Source organism: Mobula hypostoma, chromosome X2 (assembly GCF_963921235.1).
Source record: "Mobula hypostoma chromosome X2, sMobHyp1.1, whole genome shotgun sequence".
Classification (NCBI taxonomy): domain Eukaryota; kingdom Metazoa; phylum Chordata; class Chondrichthyes; order Myliobatiformes; family Myliobatidae; genus Mobula; species Mobula hypostoma.
Genome location: NC_086129.1, coordinates 35,151,919 through 35,173,602, shown reverse-complemented (window position 1 = coordinate 35,173,602; position 21,684 = coordinate 35,151,919). Strand labels below are relative to the sequence as shown.

General features: G+C 40.2%; 1 protein-coding gene across 3 annotated transcripts; it reads left to right on the top strand.

The window, feature by feature from the left end:
• Window positions 1-1,655: 1,655 nt before the first annotated feature.
• LOC134340892 (mth938 domain-containing protein-like) lies at window positions 1,656-21,626 on the top strand. 3 transcript variants are annotated; one of them, XM_063038465.1, is made up of 5 exons: window positions 1,656-2,548; window positions 7,061-7,202; window positions 8,541-8,636; window positions 10,070-10,100; window positions 17,427-21,626. In XM_063038465.1, the coding sequence occupies exons 2-5, from the start codon at window positions 7,071-7,073 to the stop codon at window positions 17,576-17,578; spliced, it is 411 nt and encodes a 136-aa protein (XP_062894535.1). In that variant the 5' UTR covers window positions 1,656-2,548; window positions 7,061-7,070; the 3' UTR covers window positions 17,579-21,626. The 3 variants fall into 3 exon arrangements, with proteins under 3 accessions (XP_062894535.1, XP_062894537.1, XP_062894538.1); XM_063038467.1 differs by having other exon boundaries at window positions 10,070-10,227; window positions 17,427-17,561; XM_063038468.1 differs by lacking the exon at window positions 10,070-10,100 and having other exon boundaries at window positions 17,427-17,567.
• The last annotated feature ends 58 nt before the right edge of the window (window positions 21,627-21,684 follow it).

Genomic DNA, 21,684 nt, shown 5'->3' with positions numbered 1-21,684 from the left:
TTGGGGCTTAAAAGGGAATTAATTGAGCAGGTGGGGGAGTGGGACTAAATGGGAGAATGGATCAGCTCATGATGAAATGGTGGAGCAGACTTGATGGGCCGAATGGCTGACTTCTGCTCCTTTGTCCTATGGACAATTAGATGGTACATTGCCAGGGTCAAGGATGTCTTGAATTGGGTCCATGTCATTCTAAAGGGAAGTCAACAGGAAGTCATGCATATTGGTACCAATGCAATAATTAAGAAAAGGGAGGAGGTCCTGAAGAGGGAACATATGGAGTTAGATTGAAGCTGAAATGCAGGAGCTCCAGGATAGTAATCTGGATCGCAGCTTGTGCCATGTGCCAGTGAGGGTAAGGATAGGATGATGTGGCTGAAGAATTAGTGCAGGGAGCAGGGTTTTAGATTTCTGGATCATTGGAATCTCTTCCAGGAAAGGTATGACCTGTACAAAAAGGACAGGTTACACCTGATCCCGTGGGACCAGTATTCTTGTGGGCAGGTTTGCTACAGCTGTTGGGGAGGGTTTAAGATCATTTGACTAGAGGATGGGAACTGGAGTGATAGGACTGAGGATGGGGTAGTCAGTTTACAAGCAGAGGCACTGTGTAGTGAGACCGTCAAGAAGAATAGGCAGATGATAGGGCAAAATTGCAGTCTGGGATGAGATAAAGTATAACAGAGCCAAAATCAGAAACTGATGAATACAGGACTGACGACATTATATTTGAATGTATACAGAAAAGGTAGATAACCTTGTAGCACAGTTAGAAATTGGTAGGTACAATGTTGTGGGCACCACTAAGTCATGGCTGAAAGAAGATTATAGTTGGGAGCTTAACATCCAAGGATACACATTGTATCGAAAGGACAGGCAGGTAGGTGGAGTGGGAGGAGTGGCTATGTTGGTTAAAAATGAAATCAAATCCTTAGAGGTGACAGGATCAGAAGATGTAGAATCCTTGTAGGTAGAGTTAATAAACTGCAAGAGTAAAAAAAAAGCCCTGACGGGAGTTATATACAATGGCATGCAAAAGTTTGGGCACCCCAGTCAAAATTTCTGTTACTGTGAATAGCTAAGCAAGTAAAAGATGAACTGATTTCCAAAAAGCATAAAGTTAAAGATGACACATTTCTTTAATATTGTAAGCAAGAAAACTTTTTTATTTCCATCTTTTACTGTTTCAAAATAACAAAAAAGGAGAAGGGCCCGAAGCAAATGTTTGGGCACTCTGCATGGTCAGTACTTAGTAACATTCCCTTTGGCAAGTATCACAGCTTGTAAACGCTTTCTGTAGCCAGCTAAGAGTTTTTCAATTCTTGTTTGGGGGATTTTTGCCCGTTCTTCCTTGCAAAAGGCTTCTAGTTCTGTGAAATTCTTGGGCCGTCTTGCATACACTGCTCTTTTGAGGTCTATCCACAGACTTTTGATGATGTTTAGGTCGGGGACTGTGAGGGCCGTGGCAAAAATCTTCAGCTTGTGCCTCTTGAGGTAGTCCATTGTGGATTTTGAGGTGTGTTTAGGATCATTATCCTGTTGTAGAAGCCATCCTCTTTTCATCTTCGGCTTTTTTTACAGACGGTGTGATGCTTGCTTCCAGAATTTGCTGGTATTTAATTGAATTCTTCCCTCTACCAGTAAATGTTCCCTGTGCCACTGGCTGCAACACAAGCCCAAAGCATGATCAATTCACCCCGTGCTTAACGGTTGGAGAGGTGTTCTTTTCATGAAATTCTGCACCCTTTTTTCTCGGCCAAAAAGTTCTATTCAAAAGGTTCGAAGGAGCATCTAAACAAGCCTGATGCATTTTGGAAACAAGTCCTATGGACTGATGAAGTTAAAATCGAACTTTTTGGAGAAAAAAGGGTACTCCTATGCCCCATCATTGAAATGTTTCCCCAAACAATTACCTCATTTTCAAGGATTCTTTATCTCATTATCTCATGTTTTCATTATTTATTCCTATTTATCTATACTTGCATTTGCAGTTTGTTGTCTTCTGCACTCTAGTTGATCTTTCGTTGATCCTATTATAGTTACCATTCTATAAATTTGCTGAGTATGCCTACAAGAAAATGAATCTCAGGGTTGTACATGGATATATAAATGTACTTTGATATTAAAATTTACTTTGAACTTTTGAACTTTGGTCTATGGCATTTCTAGATAGCGTATACTTTGCAAGCTGACTTTTCTTTATTCAATGCCGTCAAGGTTTTTCTTTCAACTCTACTACAATATTGTGATGATAAATTTAAATCTTAAAAAGAGCGTAATATTTAAACAAATAACAAGTGGCTTTGCATTTCTGTAAATACTCTTACTTATTTTAATTCCAGACTAAGCAAACTATGCACGAGATTAATTTTTCAGTAATTAGACCTTGCAAATAGGCTTCAGTTTATGAGAAATGAGAAACCAGAAACCCTGCATTTACAACGGATATAAATGTAGGTGACTTGTCCCTGTTTCTATGACGTCGGTGGCTAATGGCTGGATGACGATAGGCGCGGTCAAGCGAACAGCTTCGCTCTGCGGAGCTCCTCAGGTGAAACAGGCTGGGGTTGTAGTTTTCTCCTTGAACAGGAAATTACTTGTGAAAGGGGTGGTGTGGGGTTAATGTCAGTGCCGTCCTGGGCGATAGGCGAGAGCTGCCTGAAGATCGGTTTGGCTTCCGGGGCTTCATCTGGGAGCAGGCCGCGGATAATCGCTGCAAACCGGCAGCTCGTTGTTAAGCAAATAAATAAAAACGCAACTGTACTTAAAATCCTGACGAAGGGTCTCGGCCCAAAACGTCGACTGTACCTCTTCCTAGAGATGCTGCCAGCAACTTTGATGTGTGTTGCTTGAATTTCCAGCATCTGCAGAATTCCTCGTGTTTACGTGAAATCGGCCTTTACTGCCGTGTTTCTGTTTGCCACGTCAGACCTGACCGGTACGCACTTGGTGAACTCGACCAAGTGTGACAGGGCAAAACTTCCCGCGCCTGCAGCAGAGCACACAGTATATTCTGCTTTATTTAGTAGTAGTAATAGTCATACTTTATTGATCCCAGGGGGAAATTGGTTTTCGTTACAGTTGCACCATAAATAATAAATAGTCATAGAACCATAAATAGTTAAATAGTAATATGTAAATTATGCCGGGAAATTATGAAATAAATCCAGGACCAGCCTATTGGCTCAGGATATCTGACCCTCCAAGGGAGGAGTTGTAAAGTTTGATGGCCACAGGCAGGAATGACTTCCTATAACGCTCTGTGTTGCATCTCGGTGGAATGAGTCGCTGGCTGAATGTACTCCTGTGCCCACCCAGTACATTATGTAGCGGATGGGTGACATTGACCAAGATGGCATGCAACTTAGACAGCATCCTCTTTTCAGACACCACTGTCAGAGAGTCCAGTTCCACCCCCACAACATCACTGGCATTACGAATGAGTTTATTGATTCTGTTGGTGTCTGCTACCCTCAGTCTGCTGCCTCAGCACACAACAGCAAACATGATAGCACTGGCCACCACAGACTCGTAGAACATCCTTAGCATCGTCCGGCAGATGTTAAAGGACCTCAGTCTCCTCAGGAAATAGAGACAGCTCTAACCCTTCTTGTAGACAGTCTCAGTGTTCTTTGACTAGTCCAGTTTATTGTCAATTCGTATCCCCAGGTATTTGTAATCTTCCACCATGTCCACACTGACCCCCTGTGATCCCCCCCATTTTAGGTGTGCATTACTCTTGCTCAAATTTTCATTGGACCTGTATTTCTGTGGAGATACTTTTTTTTGACTTGTCTTTTTCCATCTTTTTTGAGCAATAAACTCTGCATCAGTTTTTTTAATTTAATTGCTTAGCAATGAGCTGCTGGTTTGCAGCGACCCGAAATGCCCTTAATTTCTTCCTCCCCCCACAAATAGTGCTTGACTCGGAGTTCCTCCAGCACATTGTTGGTTGCTCCAGATTCCAGCATCTGCAATCTCTTGTGTCTCCTAATGGTTCGTGCTTTAAGTTAGGGAACTGCCTGATAGGATTAAAAATAATACTTATTTCTGCATTTACTTTGCAAATAGGTGGGATTATCACTGGGTAGCGTTCTTCAGTGTTAGGTTGTTATTGCTGGGGGGAAAACCTCGTGGGAATTGAACCCAGGTCCCTGGTCACATGGAGCATTGGCTCTACTACCTGTGCATTCAACTGCATTTGCTCTACATTGACTAAAAAAATCAAATCTTAGTAATTCAAGCTGGTATGTTTTAGAGCCATAAATACAGCACAGAAACAGTCCTTCGGGTCTACTGAATCTACACTGATGATTAATCACCCATTTTTTTAACTAACACTATCTTATATTTTCATCCTCCCATCGGCTCCAACCTCATGCCTCCAGATTCTACCTTTCACCTATGTATTAGTGGCCAACTAATGTACAGCCGCTTTTAGAATGTGGGAGAGACAGAGGCAGAGAAAATTGAAGTGGGAGAACTTGCAAACTGCAAGCAGAGGGCACCAGAGGTCTCTGTTGTACCTGGGTTGCTGGAACTGTGAGGCAGCAGCTCTGTAAATGCTGCCACTGTGCAGCTCCTCACCTTCCAGTATAAGGTTTTACTAAGAGCAAACATACTTTTAAAAGAAAGATTGATAAAATGTGTTGGGGTTGAAGTAGGAGTTAGCTACTTAGCATTTGAGATCGTCTTTGAGTTATATTGTGACTGATTTGTGTCTCAACTGTCTATATTTGATGTTACATATTATAAATTTTTCAGTAAATTATCAATCTCAGACTTGAAATTTTTACTTAAACACTAGTACAGAATTTGGATGAAGAACTGTCTGTTTCCACTATACTATGATACAAGTCTTCCTGCTTTCTTTCCTGAATAGCCTGCTCTGGGTTTGTGATGGTCTTTTTTTTTTGTTTAGTCTTTTTACCATTTTAGCCTTCTCCAATTCCTACTTCCCAATCAATAACCAACCCCATATCACAAGGTTAATCCAATTCTGTGCATGTTAAGTTTTGTATATTATTTGTCAAAATTAATGAGAAAAGTCCTACATCAATAGATGCTCCATTGTTCAGAATGATGGTAATCTTTCTCAAATGATAAAACTAGGTTACTCAGACGTGATCTGGCCTTCGCAATTGGAACTCTCTAATCAGCACTCAGTTAATGATGGCATTTTTTTTCTGTTAACCAAAACCTTCTGTGGATTGACCAGTTGGGGATTATAACTTCAGCAAGTAGAAAATTCCAGGTATAAAGTAATTGTTATAAAATTTACCAGAATTTAAGTAGTAATTTCAAAGGAAAAAAAACTTACTCATGGTCAAATGAGACCTTGATCAGAAAACTCAGCTTATAATTAACTGGGAAAACTAAGATTCATTAGTTAATGATCTTCCAGTTAATAAATCAAATTCCATTCAGTCACCACCACTTGTAAAAACAGACCCAAATGCTCCCAGGTTTAGCATTTGTTTCAGAAGAACACATTGCCACAGCATAGGAAAAGTAAAAAAATCAATGTTAAGTCAATACTGTTTTTTTTCAAACTTCCACTACAGACATGGACAATGGCTTACACGTAGAGGATGATCTTGTTGGGACCTGGATATGTGAAGTTAAATGCTGTCTTTGTTTCAAAACTTTATTGCAATGCAGTAAACAAGATGCAGTCAACAAGATGCAGTCAGGGTTAGACATTTTTTTACACAGCCGGAAGTTAGAGAAGTCGATGTTCATGCCATCAGGTTGGAGGCTACCCAGACGGAATATAAGGTGTTGTTCCTCCAACCTGAGTGTGGCTTCATCTTTACACCTTATATTCCGTCTGGGTAGCCTCCAAACAGATGGCATGAACATTGACTTCTCTAACTTGCGCTAATGCCCCACCTCCCCCTCATACCCCATCCATTATTTATTTTTATACACACATTCTTTCTCTCACTCTCCTTTTTCTCCCTCTGTCCCTCTGACTATACCCCTTGCCCATCCTCTGGGCTCCCCCCCCCCTTGTCTTTCTCCCCGGACCTCCTGTCCCATGATCCTCTCATGTCCCTTTTGCCAATCACCTGTCCAGCTCTTGGCTCCATCCCTCCCCCTCCTGTCTTCTCCTATCATTTTGGACCTCCCCCTCCCCCTCCCACTTTCAAATCTCTTACTAGCTCTTCTTTCAGTTAGTCCTGACGAAGGGTCTTGGCCTGAAACGTCGACTGTACCTCTTCCTAGAGATGCTGCCTGGCCTGCTGCGTTCACCAGCAACTTTGATGTGTGTTGCTTGAATTTCCAGCATCTGCAGAATTCCTGTTGTTTGTTGTTAGCTTAAATAATGTTAGCTATGCTAATGAACGAATGACACCTGTTAAACTCACCTCAACATGCCTTTTACAGTCTTAACCCACCATGGGCAATAGAAAAGTCACTGTTGCAAACAGTGCAGCGAGCAACACTGTCATTATTTTTGACCCCTATTAGGCAGGAGTACACTTTAGTGTAGTCTGGGGTGACGTACGTTTTATATATTTTTTGGAACACTCTGCTATGACTCGCTCTCAAGCACTTTTGCTTGCTTTCTCGCTTGCTCTCTCTCTGTCCTTCTCGCGCTCGCGTGCTCTCTCTCATGCGCGCACTCTCTCTCGTGGTCGCTTTCGTGCTCTCTCTTGCTTTTCTCTCGCTTGCTCTCAAAAAAATTGATTTCCGTGGTATTGTATATAAATTGTGGGCATCAGGGAGCCACTATTAATATGCGGGAGACTCCCGGAAGTTCCGGGAGAGATGGGATGTCTGTCATCTCCAAACTTGAACATTCAGATACTCAGATCCATTTTACTAATTTTAAACTGATCCTTTTTTTCCCTCACATTTAAGAGTGTTTTTCCATTGGTGTTCAATCTGAAAGCTTGTGTAATATGAGCTTAGAGTTGGAAATGCTAAATGTAAGCATTGTGGTAGAAGGTATTATTTAATCAGATAAACAATGTCCATACTTAAGTGCACCAAATATAGTATATTATGGAGTATATTGTATCTTTAGGAAGCTGAGTTGGTTTTCTTACTTCAACAGTGAGTGAAATATGACTTCACCCCCTATTGCATCATTAAGATGGGGAGAAATGAAGGTGGAGGGCAGTGACACTTTATACAAGGATTGTAAAGTCTGGCCAGGAGGAAATCGAATGTGGGACTGGCGAGAGACAGGAACCCGAGTGAGTTGAAATTTGATATAGAGTACTGCAAATAATTGTAACTCAGCAGTGTTCACATGTTTTTTCTTAGAGAACACAAAAGGCTTTTGTTTTGCACATGAGTTTCATGGTGAACAGTGCACTGAAAGCAAGTCATGTATTTATTAACATTTTCAGTAAAAATATTTGCTTTAAGTTCAAAGTCTCTCATCTGGTTTTGCCTCTGGCTTGCTTTCTCTATAATTGCTAGATTTTTTTTAGCTGTATTGCTGACACCATCATCCCCTCACATCAATCAACAAGGTTCAAAACCTGGGCCTCTGTATTTCCCTCTGCAACTGGATCTTCAACTTCCTTACTGAGTGAGCAGTCTGTCCAGATTGGTAATATCATCTCCTCACTGACAATCAAGATGCACCTCAAGGATGCATGCTCTACACTCTCCACACTCATGACTGTGTGGTTAGGCACAGTTCAAACACCATATATATATTTGCCGATGCCACCACTGTTGTTGGCAGAATCTCAGATGATGAGAAGAAAGCGTACAAGAGTGAGATAGAACAGTACAGCACAATACTGGCCCTTTAGCCCACAGGATAGTCCAGCTGGATGAGTGATGGCACAACAACAGCTTTGCATTCAGTGTCAGCAAGACCAAGCAATTGTTTGTGGACAAGTCAGATGAGTACGCACCAGTCCTCATTGAGGGGCAGCAGTGGAAAGGGTAAGTAGCTTCAAATTCCTGAGCATTAACATGCCAGAGGATCTATCCTGGGCCCAAAGCATTGATGCAATCATCAATAAAGCAAACACTGGTTTTACTTCATTTGGAATTTGAGGAGATTTGGTATGCTCTTAGCAAATTTCCTCAGATGTACAGTGGAGAGTATTCTAACTGGTTGCATCAACACCTGGTATGGAGGTGCCAATGCATAGGATCATTGAGGCTGCAGAGGACTTTAGACCCGGCCACTTCCATCACAAGCACAACCCTCCTTGCCATAAAGGACTGGATTACTCTTACTTGGAGACAATACAGATTTGATGGTTACAGCTGAATGAGCTCCTTTTACGCTGTAACCTATCTGTTACTGAACCTACCTATTCACCCTCAATGTTGCCTTTGCAGTGGCTTGGCCTCCCAGTTTGAAAAACCTAGACACTTTTTTCAAAAACAAATCCAGTATATTAATATTATGCAGTATTTTAATAGGGACTCTTCAAAATGTACAAAATCAGTGCCCAGCATTTATATTTGACAAGCAAATAGGAATTTGATAGAAAGCAAAGATTAGCCACAAATATATTTCCTTCTATGGCACTATACTTCGTATCTTAATTTTTGTGTTCTTACAGCACAGACCTGGAGTTCAACCAGCTGACCTTGATGAAATTGTAAATAAAGGTATCCAGACTCTTGTTATTGGAAGGGGGATGGAGGAAGCATTGCAAGTAAGTACACTTTATCCATACCTGTTAAAATAAATCATCAAGCCTTAAACACGAGCTCCTGCAGATGCTGGAAATCCAGAGTAACGCAAATGCACGCACTCATTCACACACGCACACTCACTCTGCTGCAGGAACTCAGCAAGTCAGACATCTATGGAAAGGAATAGAGTCCTGATGCAGGGCCACAGCTCAAAATGTTGACTGTTTATTCCCTTGTATAGATGCTGCCTGATCTGCTGCATTCCTCCAGCATTTTGTACATGCTACATTAAATTATCAAGCCTGACTTGTTTGCAGTTTTAAACCCATTGCTTTTGTTGAGTTGTATTCAGTAGGTCATTTTTCAATTTTGATGATAACTTCTGTCAATTAAAATAGTGATTGCATCTTTATCATCAAAAGCAAATCGAAGTAACTGCCAAGTGTTACTAACATTTCCCTAATATATCTTGAAGCTGCTGGTGGCAATTAACACTCTTGAGCAACTAGAGTAAGACAGGTTTAGTATACACAAAACAAGTTAGTGCCTTTTTTTAAGAAGTGCCACCTGACTTTCCCTGGGATGTTTCTTTGTACCTATTTGGATCTAATTATGGATCATGAGATTGAATCTCATTTATGAGAAAAAGAATGTGGGAAGACCATCATACTCATGGATCTTGCCTGATCCAGCCCATGTTCCACCCTGTCCAATTTCTACTAACAAGTTATTCATTGACAGCTGTACATCAGCTAGTTGGTTGAATGTGAGTTAGAGTAACTTGTATAACAAAGTGAACTTAGTGAAAACGATATCTCTTTCAAGAGTCTAGGAAACCTTTCCAATAAAATGAGTAGAAAAATGCAATAAATGTAGGGTACTTAAATAGAATAAACAAAAGGAACGTCAAACTGCAGTCACTGAGGTTGATTGTTGATGGAATTACCCAGTTATGTCTTGCTTGGCAAGCCATTGTGTTGTCTAATTATTTGGTTGGTTTTGCATTTGTAATCCATGGTTCATTGTATTTTTGCCTCTTGCATCAGTAGGTAGTGAATTCAAGTTCCACTCTCTCAATCTGGATGGGCATTTCATTGTGGTGCTAGGTGAATACAACATTTTCAATTGATGTTGTTCTTGGATAAGGTGTTAAACCAAGGCCCATGTTTGGATTTTTTTTATAAAGGGGATCATCTGATGTGATGTGGAACTCTGAGTTGGTTTGAACTTTTTATCAAGTTAAAAATATGGCATTTTGTAACAGCCTCTTTAGATATTTTGAATATCAGTATGAGAAATTAATCCAGCAGGCATCAATTTTTTTGTTCCGTAAACTGTTGAATTTTGGTACGATAATCAATACTTTGGAATGATCCACGTTAATATTTGGTTATGAGTGGTAGACTCTTACACAGAAGTAGTTGCTAAATCTAGCTTGCAATTTGGGTTTCAGGTGCCTGAAGAGACGCTGGATTTCATCAGAAGTAAGGGCATTGATACTTTTGTTCTACAAACAGAGAAAGCTGTGGCACAGTATAACAGACTGGTGAAAGAGGGGGTTGCTGTTGGAGGGATCTTCCATTCAACCTGCTGAACCATTCCACTCCTGAGGTTAATGACTTGAGCTTACCATAGGAGAATAACTCGCTGTGTTTGGATGCCAAGTTTTAGTTTTCTCTTATGTTTTTGATACAAGGAGCAAAATTTATAATGACTGTAGACTGAAAAGTAGAACAGATACTAAAAGATGTCTGAATGTTTAATGCAGCTCAATATTCTATGACTTCTACTTCAAAGATTATTTGGACAGTCACGAAGCCGTGTTTAATTTCTATTTTTCTGATTGAATGCCTAATAAACATTCCATAGTGAATACTGCTAAAACTTTAATTGAGTTCTCAAATGACCTTTTCATGCTTTGGATTATAATTGCTGCTAGAAATTTGGAGTATTTTCATATGTACTTTTGTACATGCGGTAGTAGCTATTTTTAAGTGGAAGATCCCGCTGGGTGAAGAAGAGATTTTTTTTTTCTTCTCTTCCCCCCCCCCCCACCATGCTAACATAACCAAATACCTGCTAACTATCTTCAGTAATAAACGCTAGTTATAACCTAGGTAACTAGTTTCACAAAATAAATCCTAAATCAAGATCAGAGCAGGTTCTCTGACAGTGATCAATGAACTGTTCATTAAGAACTGAACTATTCATTAAACTGACAGCATGGAACATCACCTAAATAACGTCAAAATAAATACAGTTTTGTTGAGAGCTGCTAATATACCATCTCATGGCCAGATAGTAAATAATGACCATTAATTCATCACAATTTATGCTGATGTATCTAATAAAGATTTCTTTAGGTATTTTGAATGGCAATGTTAGAAATTTTAGAACATTACAAATTGCTATGTAACACCACTACCCACCCAAGTTATTTTACATGTCTTTCACTATGCAATTCAATAGTCATATTGGTTATGGTTACTTAAACATCTAACAGGAGGAGGTGTCTCCAAGAATATCCTCATCTTCAACATTGCTGAAGTCCAGCAAATGAATTACGAAGTTAGAGCGGTTGCAATCACCTTCAGTCAGAAGCAGACTGCCCATCATGTCGTTTTCCTGAGGTCCTTTCCATGGCACGTGTATCTTCAACAAAATCAATTCATTTACTATGATCTCATATAAAGCCTGTGAGTCTCAGCAATATCCCAAATGGAGTAATGAACCTTATTCTCTAGAAGTGGGGTGTCCAGGGAGAGGTAGTACCTCTGATGAGGAGGCTTGTTGTGTCCATTCCAAGGTAGCTGAATCAACTTTAGTCCCTACTGGAACTCAGCTCTCACCTGTGGCTCCAAGTAGCTATTTGTATGCGACAGTGGCTACACCCTGATACACCACTTCAACAAGTGGGCTAAACCAGGTGAGGGTAGCTGGCAGTCTCATACCCGAGTGAGTTAGGGACATGCCTGTCCCAGCATGTGAAGTCAGCTCTGGTGAACTGGGCGGATGAGATCTACAGTGAGATCCAATGGCCAGGAAGGTGTTATTGCAACACTCCGTGGAGAGCGAAGGGCATGACAAGGCACAGAAGACATCATGGTCATCCACTGAAACAAAGGAAGACCGCTGTTTGTGATACTTATTTGTACCACTCTACATGTACTTCTGAGGTCAAGAGAGTGGAACTGCCCCAGTGCAATGGCCTTTCCACTTTTCCAAATTCCTCCACAGGTTCCCTGACATTGTTGGACATGATGGACTACCACCATACCACTAGAAGTAATCACACCACTAGCCAAGTCATTCAATCATAGTTATGGAATCAGTATTGATCCAAAAATATGTGCCTCTCCACATTGAATAGGACAAACCCAATCAAGCTAGTTATTGTCCCTTCTACTCCTTTTATTAGTAAAGGACTAAATAAACCCTTGTTATGGTAGTACATGGGAGACTTCTTCAAAAGGCCAATGAAGCCAATGGGAATCCAGGGTAAATTGGCAAATTTGATCCACAAATAGAAACATAGAAAACCTACAGCACAATACAGGCCCTTCAGCCCACAATGCTGTGCTGAACATGTACTTACTTTAGAAATTACCTAGGGTTAGCCATAGCCCTCTATTTTATCTAAGCTCCATGTACCTATCCAGGAGTTTCTTAAAAGATCCTATCATATCTGCCTCCACCACTGTTGCCAGCACCGCATTCCACACACTCACCACTCTGTGTGTGTGTGTGTGTGTGTGTGTGTATATATTAGAAAAAAATTACCCCTGACATCTCCTCTGTACCTGCTTCTAAGCACCTTAAAACTGTGCCCTCTCGTGTTAGCCATTTCAGCCCTGGAGAAAAAGCCTCTGACTATCCGCACGATAAATGCCTCAGTAGGTTGGAGATGTAGGACAGAGTGATGGGAGATGGATTTTCTGATTGGCAGTATGGTATAATGTACCATAGATATTGGTGCTTGGCTCCTTATTATTTGTAATATACATTAATAATCTGAATTTGAATATAGGAGTTATGATCAGTAAGATCACAGAAAACAAGTGATGATAGGAGGAAAATATTGGGCCATTGATCAGTTTGTAAAATGAGCAGCACAATTTATAGATAGAGTTTTATCTAGATACACTTTAGGATCAATAATAAGGGCGGGACACAATGAAAGGTACAGATGGACCTTGTGCACATCTAAGGGTTGCTGAAGGTGGCTGCAAGGGTAAAGAGAAGAAAAAAAACGTACAGGATTCTAGCTTCAGTATCTATTATTTACTATTTCCTTTATATTTTCACAGTTGGAACAGTAGGGTTGCCAGACAGGATAGTAGGATGCTCCTCTTGCGGGATGTGGGAAGGCAGAGAGACCTCCAGTGTCCCTGACAACATCACCTGCAAGAAGTGCATCCAGCTGTAGCTTCTAATAATCTGCATTAATGAGTTGGAGCTAGAACTGGATGAACACCAGATCGTTCAGGAGGCTGGGGGCATGATAGATAGGACATATGGAGAGGTAGTTACACCCAAGATGGAGGACATAGGAGATTGGGTGGCAGTCAGGAATGGGAAAGAGGTTAAACAGCCAGTGCAGAGTCCCCTTGTGGCCATCCCCCTCAACAACGGGTATACCACTTTGGATACTGTTGGGCCAGATAACCTAGCAGAGGAAAGTTACAGCGGTCAGGTGCCTGGCACTGAATCTGGCTCTGTGACTCAGAAGGGAAGTGAGGAGAATAGGCGAGCTGCAGTGATAGGGGATTCATTAATTAGGGGGACTGAAAGGAGGTTCTGTGGATGAGAACAAGATTCCTGGATGTTATGTTGCCAGAGTCTGGGACATGTCGGATCGAGTCCTCAGTATTCTTGAGCAGGAGAGTGAGCAGCCAGAGGTTGTGGTCCACATGGGTACTAATGACAGGTAGGAAGAGTAACAAGGTTCTGTAAAGTGAGTACGGGGAGTTAGATGGTAAGTTAAAGGACAGGACCTCCAGGCTTGTGATCTCAGGATTGCAACCTGTACCTTGTGCACACCACAATGAGGCCAGAAGCAGGAAAATAATACAGCTTAACTTGTGGCTAAGGAGCTGATGTAGGAGGGAAGGTGTCCGATTTTTGGATCATTGGACTCTCTTCCAGGGAAGGTGGGATCTGTATAAAAGAAACAGCTTGCCCCCAAACAGGAAGGGGACTAATATCCTAGCAGGAAGGTTTGCTGGTGCTGCATGGGACGGCGGGGGGAAGGGGTGGGGTGGTGGTTAAACTAGAGTTGTGGTGGATGGGAACCAGAGTGTCAGAATGGTTAGTGGTGAGGTTGTGAAGACAGACTTTGTTAAGACTTCAGACAAAGTCGGGAATCAAAAGATTGAATATGGTGCAATTAATGCCCTGAGCTGCGTATACTGTATTTCAATACAAGAAGTATTGTAACAAAGGCAGATGAGCTCAGGGCATGGATTGACACATGGAATTATGAGATTTGGTTGCAGAAGGGGCAGGACTGGCAGCTCAGTATTCTGGGGTTCTGTTGTTTTAGATGTGACAGACTGGGAGGGATTAAAGGGGGAGGGGTGGCGTTACCAGTCAGGGAAAATGTCACGGCAGTGCTCAGTCAGGACAGACTGGAGAACTTCTCTAGTGAGGCTCTATGGGTGAAACTGAGGAACAAGAGAGGTATGACCACTTTTATGGACCACCCAACAGCCTGCAGGATTTAAAGGAACAAATTTGTAGAGAGATTGCAGATTGTTGCAAGAAGCATAAGATTGTGCACAAGGAAGCACAAGGTAGGTGAATTTCACTTTACACGTATTGACTGGAACTCCCATATTGTAAAAGGGCCAGATGGGATAGAGTTTGTCAAATATATTCAGGAAAGTTTTCTTAATCAGTACAGAGAAGTCCCAAAGAGAGAGTGTGCGACACTTGATCTCCTATGAGGGAATGAGACAGGGCAAGTGACAGAAGTTTGTGTAGGGGAACACTTTGCATCAAGTGATCATAATGCCATTAGTTTCAAAGTAAATATGGAAAAAAATAGGTCTAGTCCATGGCTTGAGATTCTAAATTGGAGAAAGACTTATTTTGATGATATCATAGTGGATCTGGTGAGTGTGGATTGGGACAGGCTGTTTCCTGGCAAAGGTCTACCAGAAAACAGCCTTTAAAAATGACGTGTTGAGAGTACAAAGCTTGTATGTGCCTGCCAGAATAAAAGTAAAGATAACAGGTCATGGCCCTAGTTAATAAAAAAAAAAGAGATGCCTAGCAGGTATGGGCAGGTAGAAACAAATGAGGTACTTATGAAATGCCAGAGAACACTTGAGGAGGAAATCAAGAGTGCTAAAAGAATGCATGAGGTTGTCCTAGCAGACAAGGTGAAGGAGAATCATAAGGGATTATACAGATATGTTCAGAGCAAAAGGATTGCAAGGACAAAATTGATCCTCTGGAAGATCAGAATGGTAATCTATGCATGGAGTAAAAGAGATGAGGGAGATCATAAGTGGATGTTTTTGAATCTGTACATGTATTTACTTGGGAAACATTCATAGGGTCTGTAGAAGTGAGGCAAAGCAGCAGCAAGGTCATGGACCCTATATAGATTACAGAGGAGGAAATGTTTATTGTCCTAAGGCAAATTAGGGTGGATAAATCCTCAGGGCCTGACAAGGTGTTCCCTTGTACCTTGTGGGAGGCAAGTGCAGAAATTGCAGGGGCCCTAGCAGAGATATTTAAATCATCCTTCGTGACAGGTGTGGTACCAGAGGATTGGAGGAAAGCTAATGTTTCAAAAAACTAAGAAATTATAGGCTGGTGAGCCTGACATCAGTAATGGGAAAGTTACTGGAAGGTGTTCTGAGAGACCGGATATATGAGCATTTGGATAGACACGGACTGATTAGGGAGAGTCAGCATGGCTTTGTGCATGATAGGTTGTGTCTAAGCAATCTTATAGAGTTTTTTGAGGAAGTTACCAGGAAAGTTGATGAAGGCAAGGCAATGGATGTTGTATACATGGACTTTAGTAAGGCATCTGAAAAGGTCCTGCATGGGAGGTTGGTCAAGAAGGTTCAGTCGCTCGGCATTCAAGATGAAGTAGTAAATTGGATTAGACATTGGGTTTGTGGGAGAAGCCAGTGAGTGGTAGTAGATGGCTGCCTCTCTGAACGGAGGACCAGTGGAGTGCCACAGGGATCAGTGCTGGGTCTGTTGCTGCTTGTCATTTATATCAACTTCCTGGATGATAATGTGGTAAACTGTAACAGCAAATTTGCAGATGACACCAAGATTGGAAGTGCAGTGGACAGCAAGGAAGTCCATCAGATCTTGCAGGGATTTGGACCAGCTGGAAAAATGGCAGGTGGAATTTAATACAGACAAGAGCAAGGTGTTGCACTTCGGTAGGACCAACCAAGGTAGGCCTTACGCAGTGAAAGGCAGAGCACTGAGGAGTGTGGTAGAACAAAGGGATCTAGGAATACAGGTCCATAAGGTAGAAAGGGCCGTAAAGGTAGCTTCTGGCATATTGGCTTTCATAAATCAAAGTATTGAGTACAGGAGATGTAATACATTGGTGAGGCCTAATTCGGAGAATTGTGTGCAGTTTTGGTCACCTACCTACAGGAAAGATGTAAATAAGGTTGAAAGAGTGAAGAGAAAATTTACAAGGATGGTGCCATGACTTTGAGTACCTGAGTTATAAACAAAGATTGAATAGGTTAGGACTTTATTCCTTGGAACATAGAAGAGTAAGGGGAAATTTGATAGAGGTATGCAAAATTATGAGGCCATAGATAGAGTAAATGCAAGCAGGCTTTTTTCACTGAGGTTGGGCGGAACTACAACTAGAGGTCATGAGTTAAGGGTGAAAGGTGAAAAGTTTAAAGGGAATATGAGGGGAAACTTCTTCACTCAGAGGGTGGTGAGAGTGTGGAAGGAGCTGCCAGTGAAAGTGGTACACGTAAACTTGATTTCAACATTTAAGGAAGTTTAGATAGGTACATGAATTGGAGGGCTATGGTCCGGGTGCAGGTCGATTGGGATTAGGCACTTTAAATGGTTCGGCATGAACTAGATGTGCCAAAGGGCTTGTTTCTGTGCTGTATTTTTCTGTAACTCCACGACCGTGTCTGGGGCACAGGATATGAGCAGAGAGGTTTTGCTATACCTTCATGTTGGTTAGGCCACAAATGAAGTTCTATGTGCCGTACCAAGGGGAAAATGCAGTAGCGCTGGAGAGGGTGCAGAAGAGATTCACCAGAATGTTGTCTAGGATGGCACATTTCAGTTATGAGGAGAGACTGGAGAAGTTGAGTTTGTTTTCCTTGGAGTAGAGGTGACATAAGTTATGTAACATCTACAATGTTCAGACAGTGTAGAACATTGGGAAGAAGTTTAGAGGGTGCTTGAAATCTGCAGCACACATCCTGAGTCATTGATGGAAGTGGGTACTTTCACACATTTAAGAAGGATCTGGATAAGCATTGAAATGGCAAGGCATAGAATGCTACAGGCCAATTTTTGGTAAATATGATTAGCCTAGATTGGCATTTGGTCATCAATATGGACATGAATGGCCTGTTTCTAGGCTGTATGAATCTATGAACAAAGGTGTAATTAACAGTGACACAAATAATTTGCTCAATTTGGGTTTACTGCCATAAAAGTGTTTACTTGGTGGTTTAAAACATTTCTGTAATAAAGCAGGTGAAGAGTTGGAATTTAAGGAAATAGTCTGCGGTTTGTCTATATGCTTTCCACTGTAACAAAGGTAACTGATCTTCTCTTGAATCTTTGTTTAGTACATTTTAGCATTTTAACTGGTTGCATCACCATTTGGTATGGAGAGGCCACTGCACAGGATCGGAAAAAGCTGCAGAAAGTTGGAAACTCAGCCAGCTCCATCATGAGCAGCACTAGCCTCCCCAGCATCGAGGACACCTTCAAAAGGTGATGCCTTAAAAAGGCGGCATTCATCATTAATGTCCTGGGTGACTGGGTCATGCCTTCTTCTCATTGCTGCCACCTAGTAGGAGGTACAGGAGCCTGGAGACACACACTCAATGTTTCAAGAACAGCTTCTTCCTCTTTGCCAGCTGATCTCTGAATGGACAATGAATCCATGAACACTACTTAACTATCTTTACCTCTCTTTTTGCACTACTTATTTAACATAATTTTTATATATGTATACAGGTACTTATTGTAATTTATAGTTTTTATTATGTATTGCACTGTACTGTTGCCACAAAACAACAAATTATGACATATGCCAGTGATACTAAACCTGATTCTGATACATTGTGAAACACTACTATAGATGAAGGTGACCTTGGATTAGTAAACAGAAAATATTTTCAAAATATGAAAACTTAACCATTTCAAATAGTTAACCACAATACTGCAACATTATCAGAAAGCTTTTGAATCTTCTTTTTTCAAATGATGTGTGTGTTAGCTTATCCAGAAAGATTTGCTTAATAATAGATTGCTGAATTAATCTGTGCAGTCTGTCTTAACGGAATTTTAGCAAGCAAGAGTTAACTGTATGTGTTCTCCATAAAGTCTAATTTTAAGTGGCCTAAGATGTTGTACTCTTGACTTCGAATGAGATGATTGTGGCTTTGAAACACTCTGTGGATTAAGCATGTAATTAGGATGGTGATTCAACAGAATACAAATGAAGTACCATCAAAGAAGCAAGAATAGAAATTTGACCACAATACTTGTACTAAATGTACAATTTTGTGTCTGCTGCACATTGTACTGTTTCCAAAATTCAGCTCATTTCTTTCAGAATTCAGTTTCAGTGAATTCAGGGTGTAATACTCAGTGTCTGTGTGTCTTTTCCAAGTGACAGAATGTGAGTTTATACCCAGTGTTTTTCTGATGAAATATTGAACTGAATTACAATCTGTCTACGTAGGAAGATGTAATTGATCAAGAACAGAAAGATCTGTACTTGGCCTATGCCATATTCCTTCCTCAAAGCAAAAACGCAGAAATATCTTTATTGCCTTTTGTATTCTTTATTCAGTATCTTATTATTTTAACACCGTACCAACTTATTTCATACTTCGTACAAAAGCCCTTAGGTCAAACTTTTCCTACACCCCATTAAAATTAGTGCCATTTAGTTTATATTTTGCCAATCTTAACTCTTGCCAGATATAACATTATGTTGAAAGATCTGTCATTATCTATTATCTTGCTATTTTTTCCAACATGTCTAATATGGCATTGAATAATTGTATTCCAGTCATTTTTCTGCAACATACTGCAAGGAAACAAGCTCCTTTGATGTATGCCTATTATTAAAAGTTGTTTTCTGTAATCATTTAAAGATGTGGGCATCACTAAAAGGTCAACAGCCACTGCTCATCTGTAATTTCCCTTGGACTATGGTCCTTATAGTTAATGCATCCTAAAACATTTGATGTCTTCCTTATGAGATATGATCTTTATTTGGAAACTGAATACACAAAAACTATAAATGTTGGAAATCTTAAATAAAAACAGAAAATGCTGGAGCTTAAAATGTTTGATATTTCTCTTTCTATAAATAACCTGAAACTTCAACCGTGTTGCATTTTCCACAGATACTGCCTGACCTGTTGATTACTTCCAGCATTTCTGTTTTTATTCTTAGTTATTCAAATGCCAGAAATCTACCCTTTCATCTGTTTTCTGCACTGCCTACAATGGTTGAATGTTCCCATTGCAGCCATATAACAGACAATACAAGCAACAATAGGCTTCCCAGCAACAGCATCTAATATAAATTTATCCCTCTCTCTGTTCTACCTTTAAAAGAGCTGACTCATGATGAGGTAAATTCCAGATGTTCCAACTGCACTCCTGTCATTTCAATCAGGTGCCTGTTTAAAGTGCAAGCCTGGATTGTGAGTGTCAGAATATTTGATATTTCTTTGTGATTTGGAGGGAGTACTCTGCCCATTGAGCCTATGCCATCTCTGAGGGCAACCTCAACAATCCCCTTTGCCTACTCATCTCTCTGTGATTTATTTTCTCTCACAAACCCTTAATGTCTTGTGCCACACACTGTCAGTAGTAATATGATATTACTACACTGTAATCATGCAAATTCCCACTAGGTGCTCTAATTTCCTCCCACATACTAAAGGTGTGCTGGTTTGTACATGATTGGCTACTATATTGTTAGGGCAATTTTAAGTAGTCAATAACAAGTATGAAACTTGAGTTCAAAAGAAAGAGACAAAGACAGAGAGAGCTTGGGCCCACCTGTTTGTTTGTACTGGACTGTTTGTGTAAGAAGTGATCAAAATCTCTCAAAGTCAAAGATCGGAGCTTCGATCAACATCAATCACACACTTGATTGGAAGCCAGTGAGAACTGGCCAGCCTCAGTTGTATAATATCTATCCTCAAAGTAACTGGGGATTGTAACGATAAAGTCAGTTAGTTCGATATGACTTTGAGCTCTTGTTGTTGATTTAAAAGCAATATTTCTGCAGGAGAATGCACAAACTCCCAGTGCAGATTGGAGGCTTGAGACCTGGGTCACTGAAGCTGTTTTTATTTATACATTGATGATTTTTTTGTCCTCCAAGTGCTGAAGTTCTAGAACAAAAACATAGAGGCACAAGCTGAATTATGCTTTTTTATTTTATGGAGAATACTTACAATATCCAAAGCAGAAAATGCTGTAGTAAATTACAAAAATATACATTTGCAATTGAAATGAGAAACTTTAATTTGTGCTGCATTATGCAGGAAACAGTGTTATTACTTACATGTCATACTCTACATTGAAATGTGAGCGTGACAATTCAAAGATGACCCCTTGAAGATTTAAGTGCCTTTAATTTTACTAATGAAGCATCTTTAGGGAGAAGAAAACTTCAAACATAGAACTATAAAAGGAAACAATATACCACAGGTTTATAGCAATTTCTTTATCCCTTTTAACATTTAGTAGCGTTTCATGTTGATCAGAAAAATAAAGCTTCATTCATTCATCCCACAATTTTCCTGTCCTTTCCACATATGACTATCAGTTAGGGCTGGATCACATATTTTTGCAGCAAACATATTGTAGTTGTCTGTTTATTTTTGTATAACCAAATTAAATACTTATCGTTTCCAATTAACATTAAAGTGGTGTGTTTTGACTGAAGTGCGAGTTATATTTCCAATGCTTCATTTAAACATGCTATTTGAAATACTACATGAAGAACAGCCGATAAATAGAATCTGAACCAAAGTACCAGAGTACAACTTTCACAGAGGTTTGCATAAGGAGGAAGGTGGGTGGCAAAGAAAGAGCATGGGTCTACCTAATCATACAAAAATATTGCATAACTTGAGGTTTAGATGAGTATGCATGTTCTCCTGTTACATTAAGGATGCATGTGTATGCTCCTCCAAATGCTGGCATATTTAAGATCCCGAGCAGCCCTCTATTCAACTTTATGTTTAATTTTAGTTCTGATGATATATTCTTTTATGTCTTGTTCATTTTAAGCCTGAATAACTTGTATTTAATTGAACCAGAATCTGTTGTCTTGAGGAATTCATCTAGTATTGTTAGCACGAACCTATGACATGGTTTTATATAATCACATTAATATCTCCCTAGTTTCCACAGCTACAGGCATTGAACTAATTGGCTACAAGTTGCAAAATGTGGAAAGGCGTTTTATTATATTGCATTGGTATGTGAATATGTCAATACAAAGCTGTCATGCACAGCTGGTACAAGAGCTCAAAACCTTCCTCTAGAATGCTAGTTATCAAAAAAGTGACAAGAGCAAATAATAAGAAACACATTATAAATCTGTACTGCATTTTAAAATTGAAACAATGTTCTCCTAATGTGTTTTTGATGTGATACAAACATAGGAATGTTCAAAAGATTCAACATGGATGCACAAAATAAAAATAACATGGAAAATGGTGCAGGCTTGGTGTCTTAAATAAAGGCCTTTTCTTAGAATAGTCATGTTTGTCAGCCTCTGCTGAGTTCTTTTCAGATATCAATGAGCCTGCTGTACATTACAGTATTTTGCTTTGATTTTTA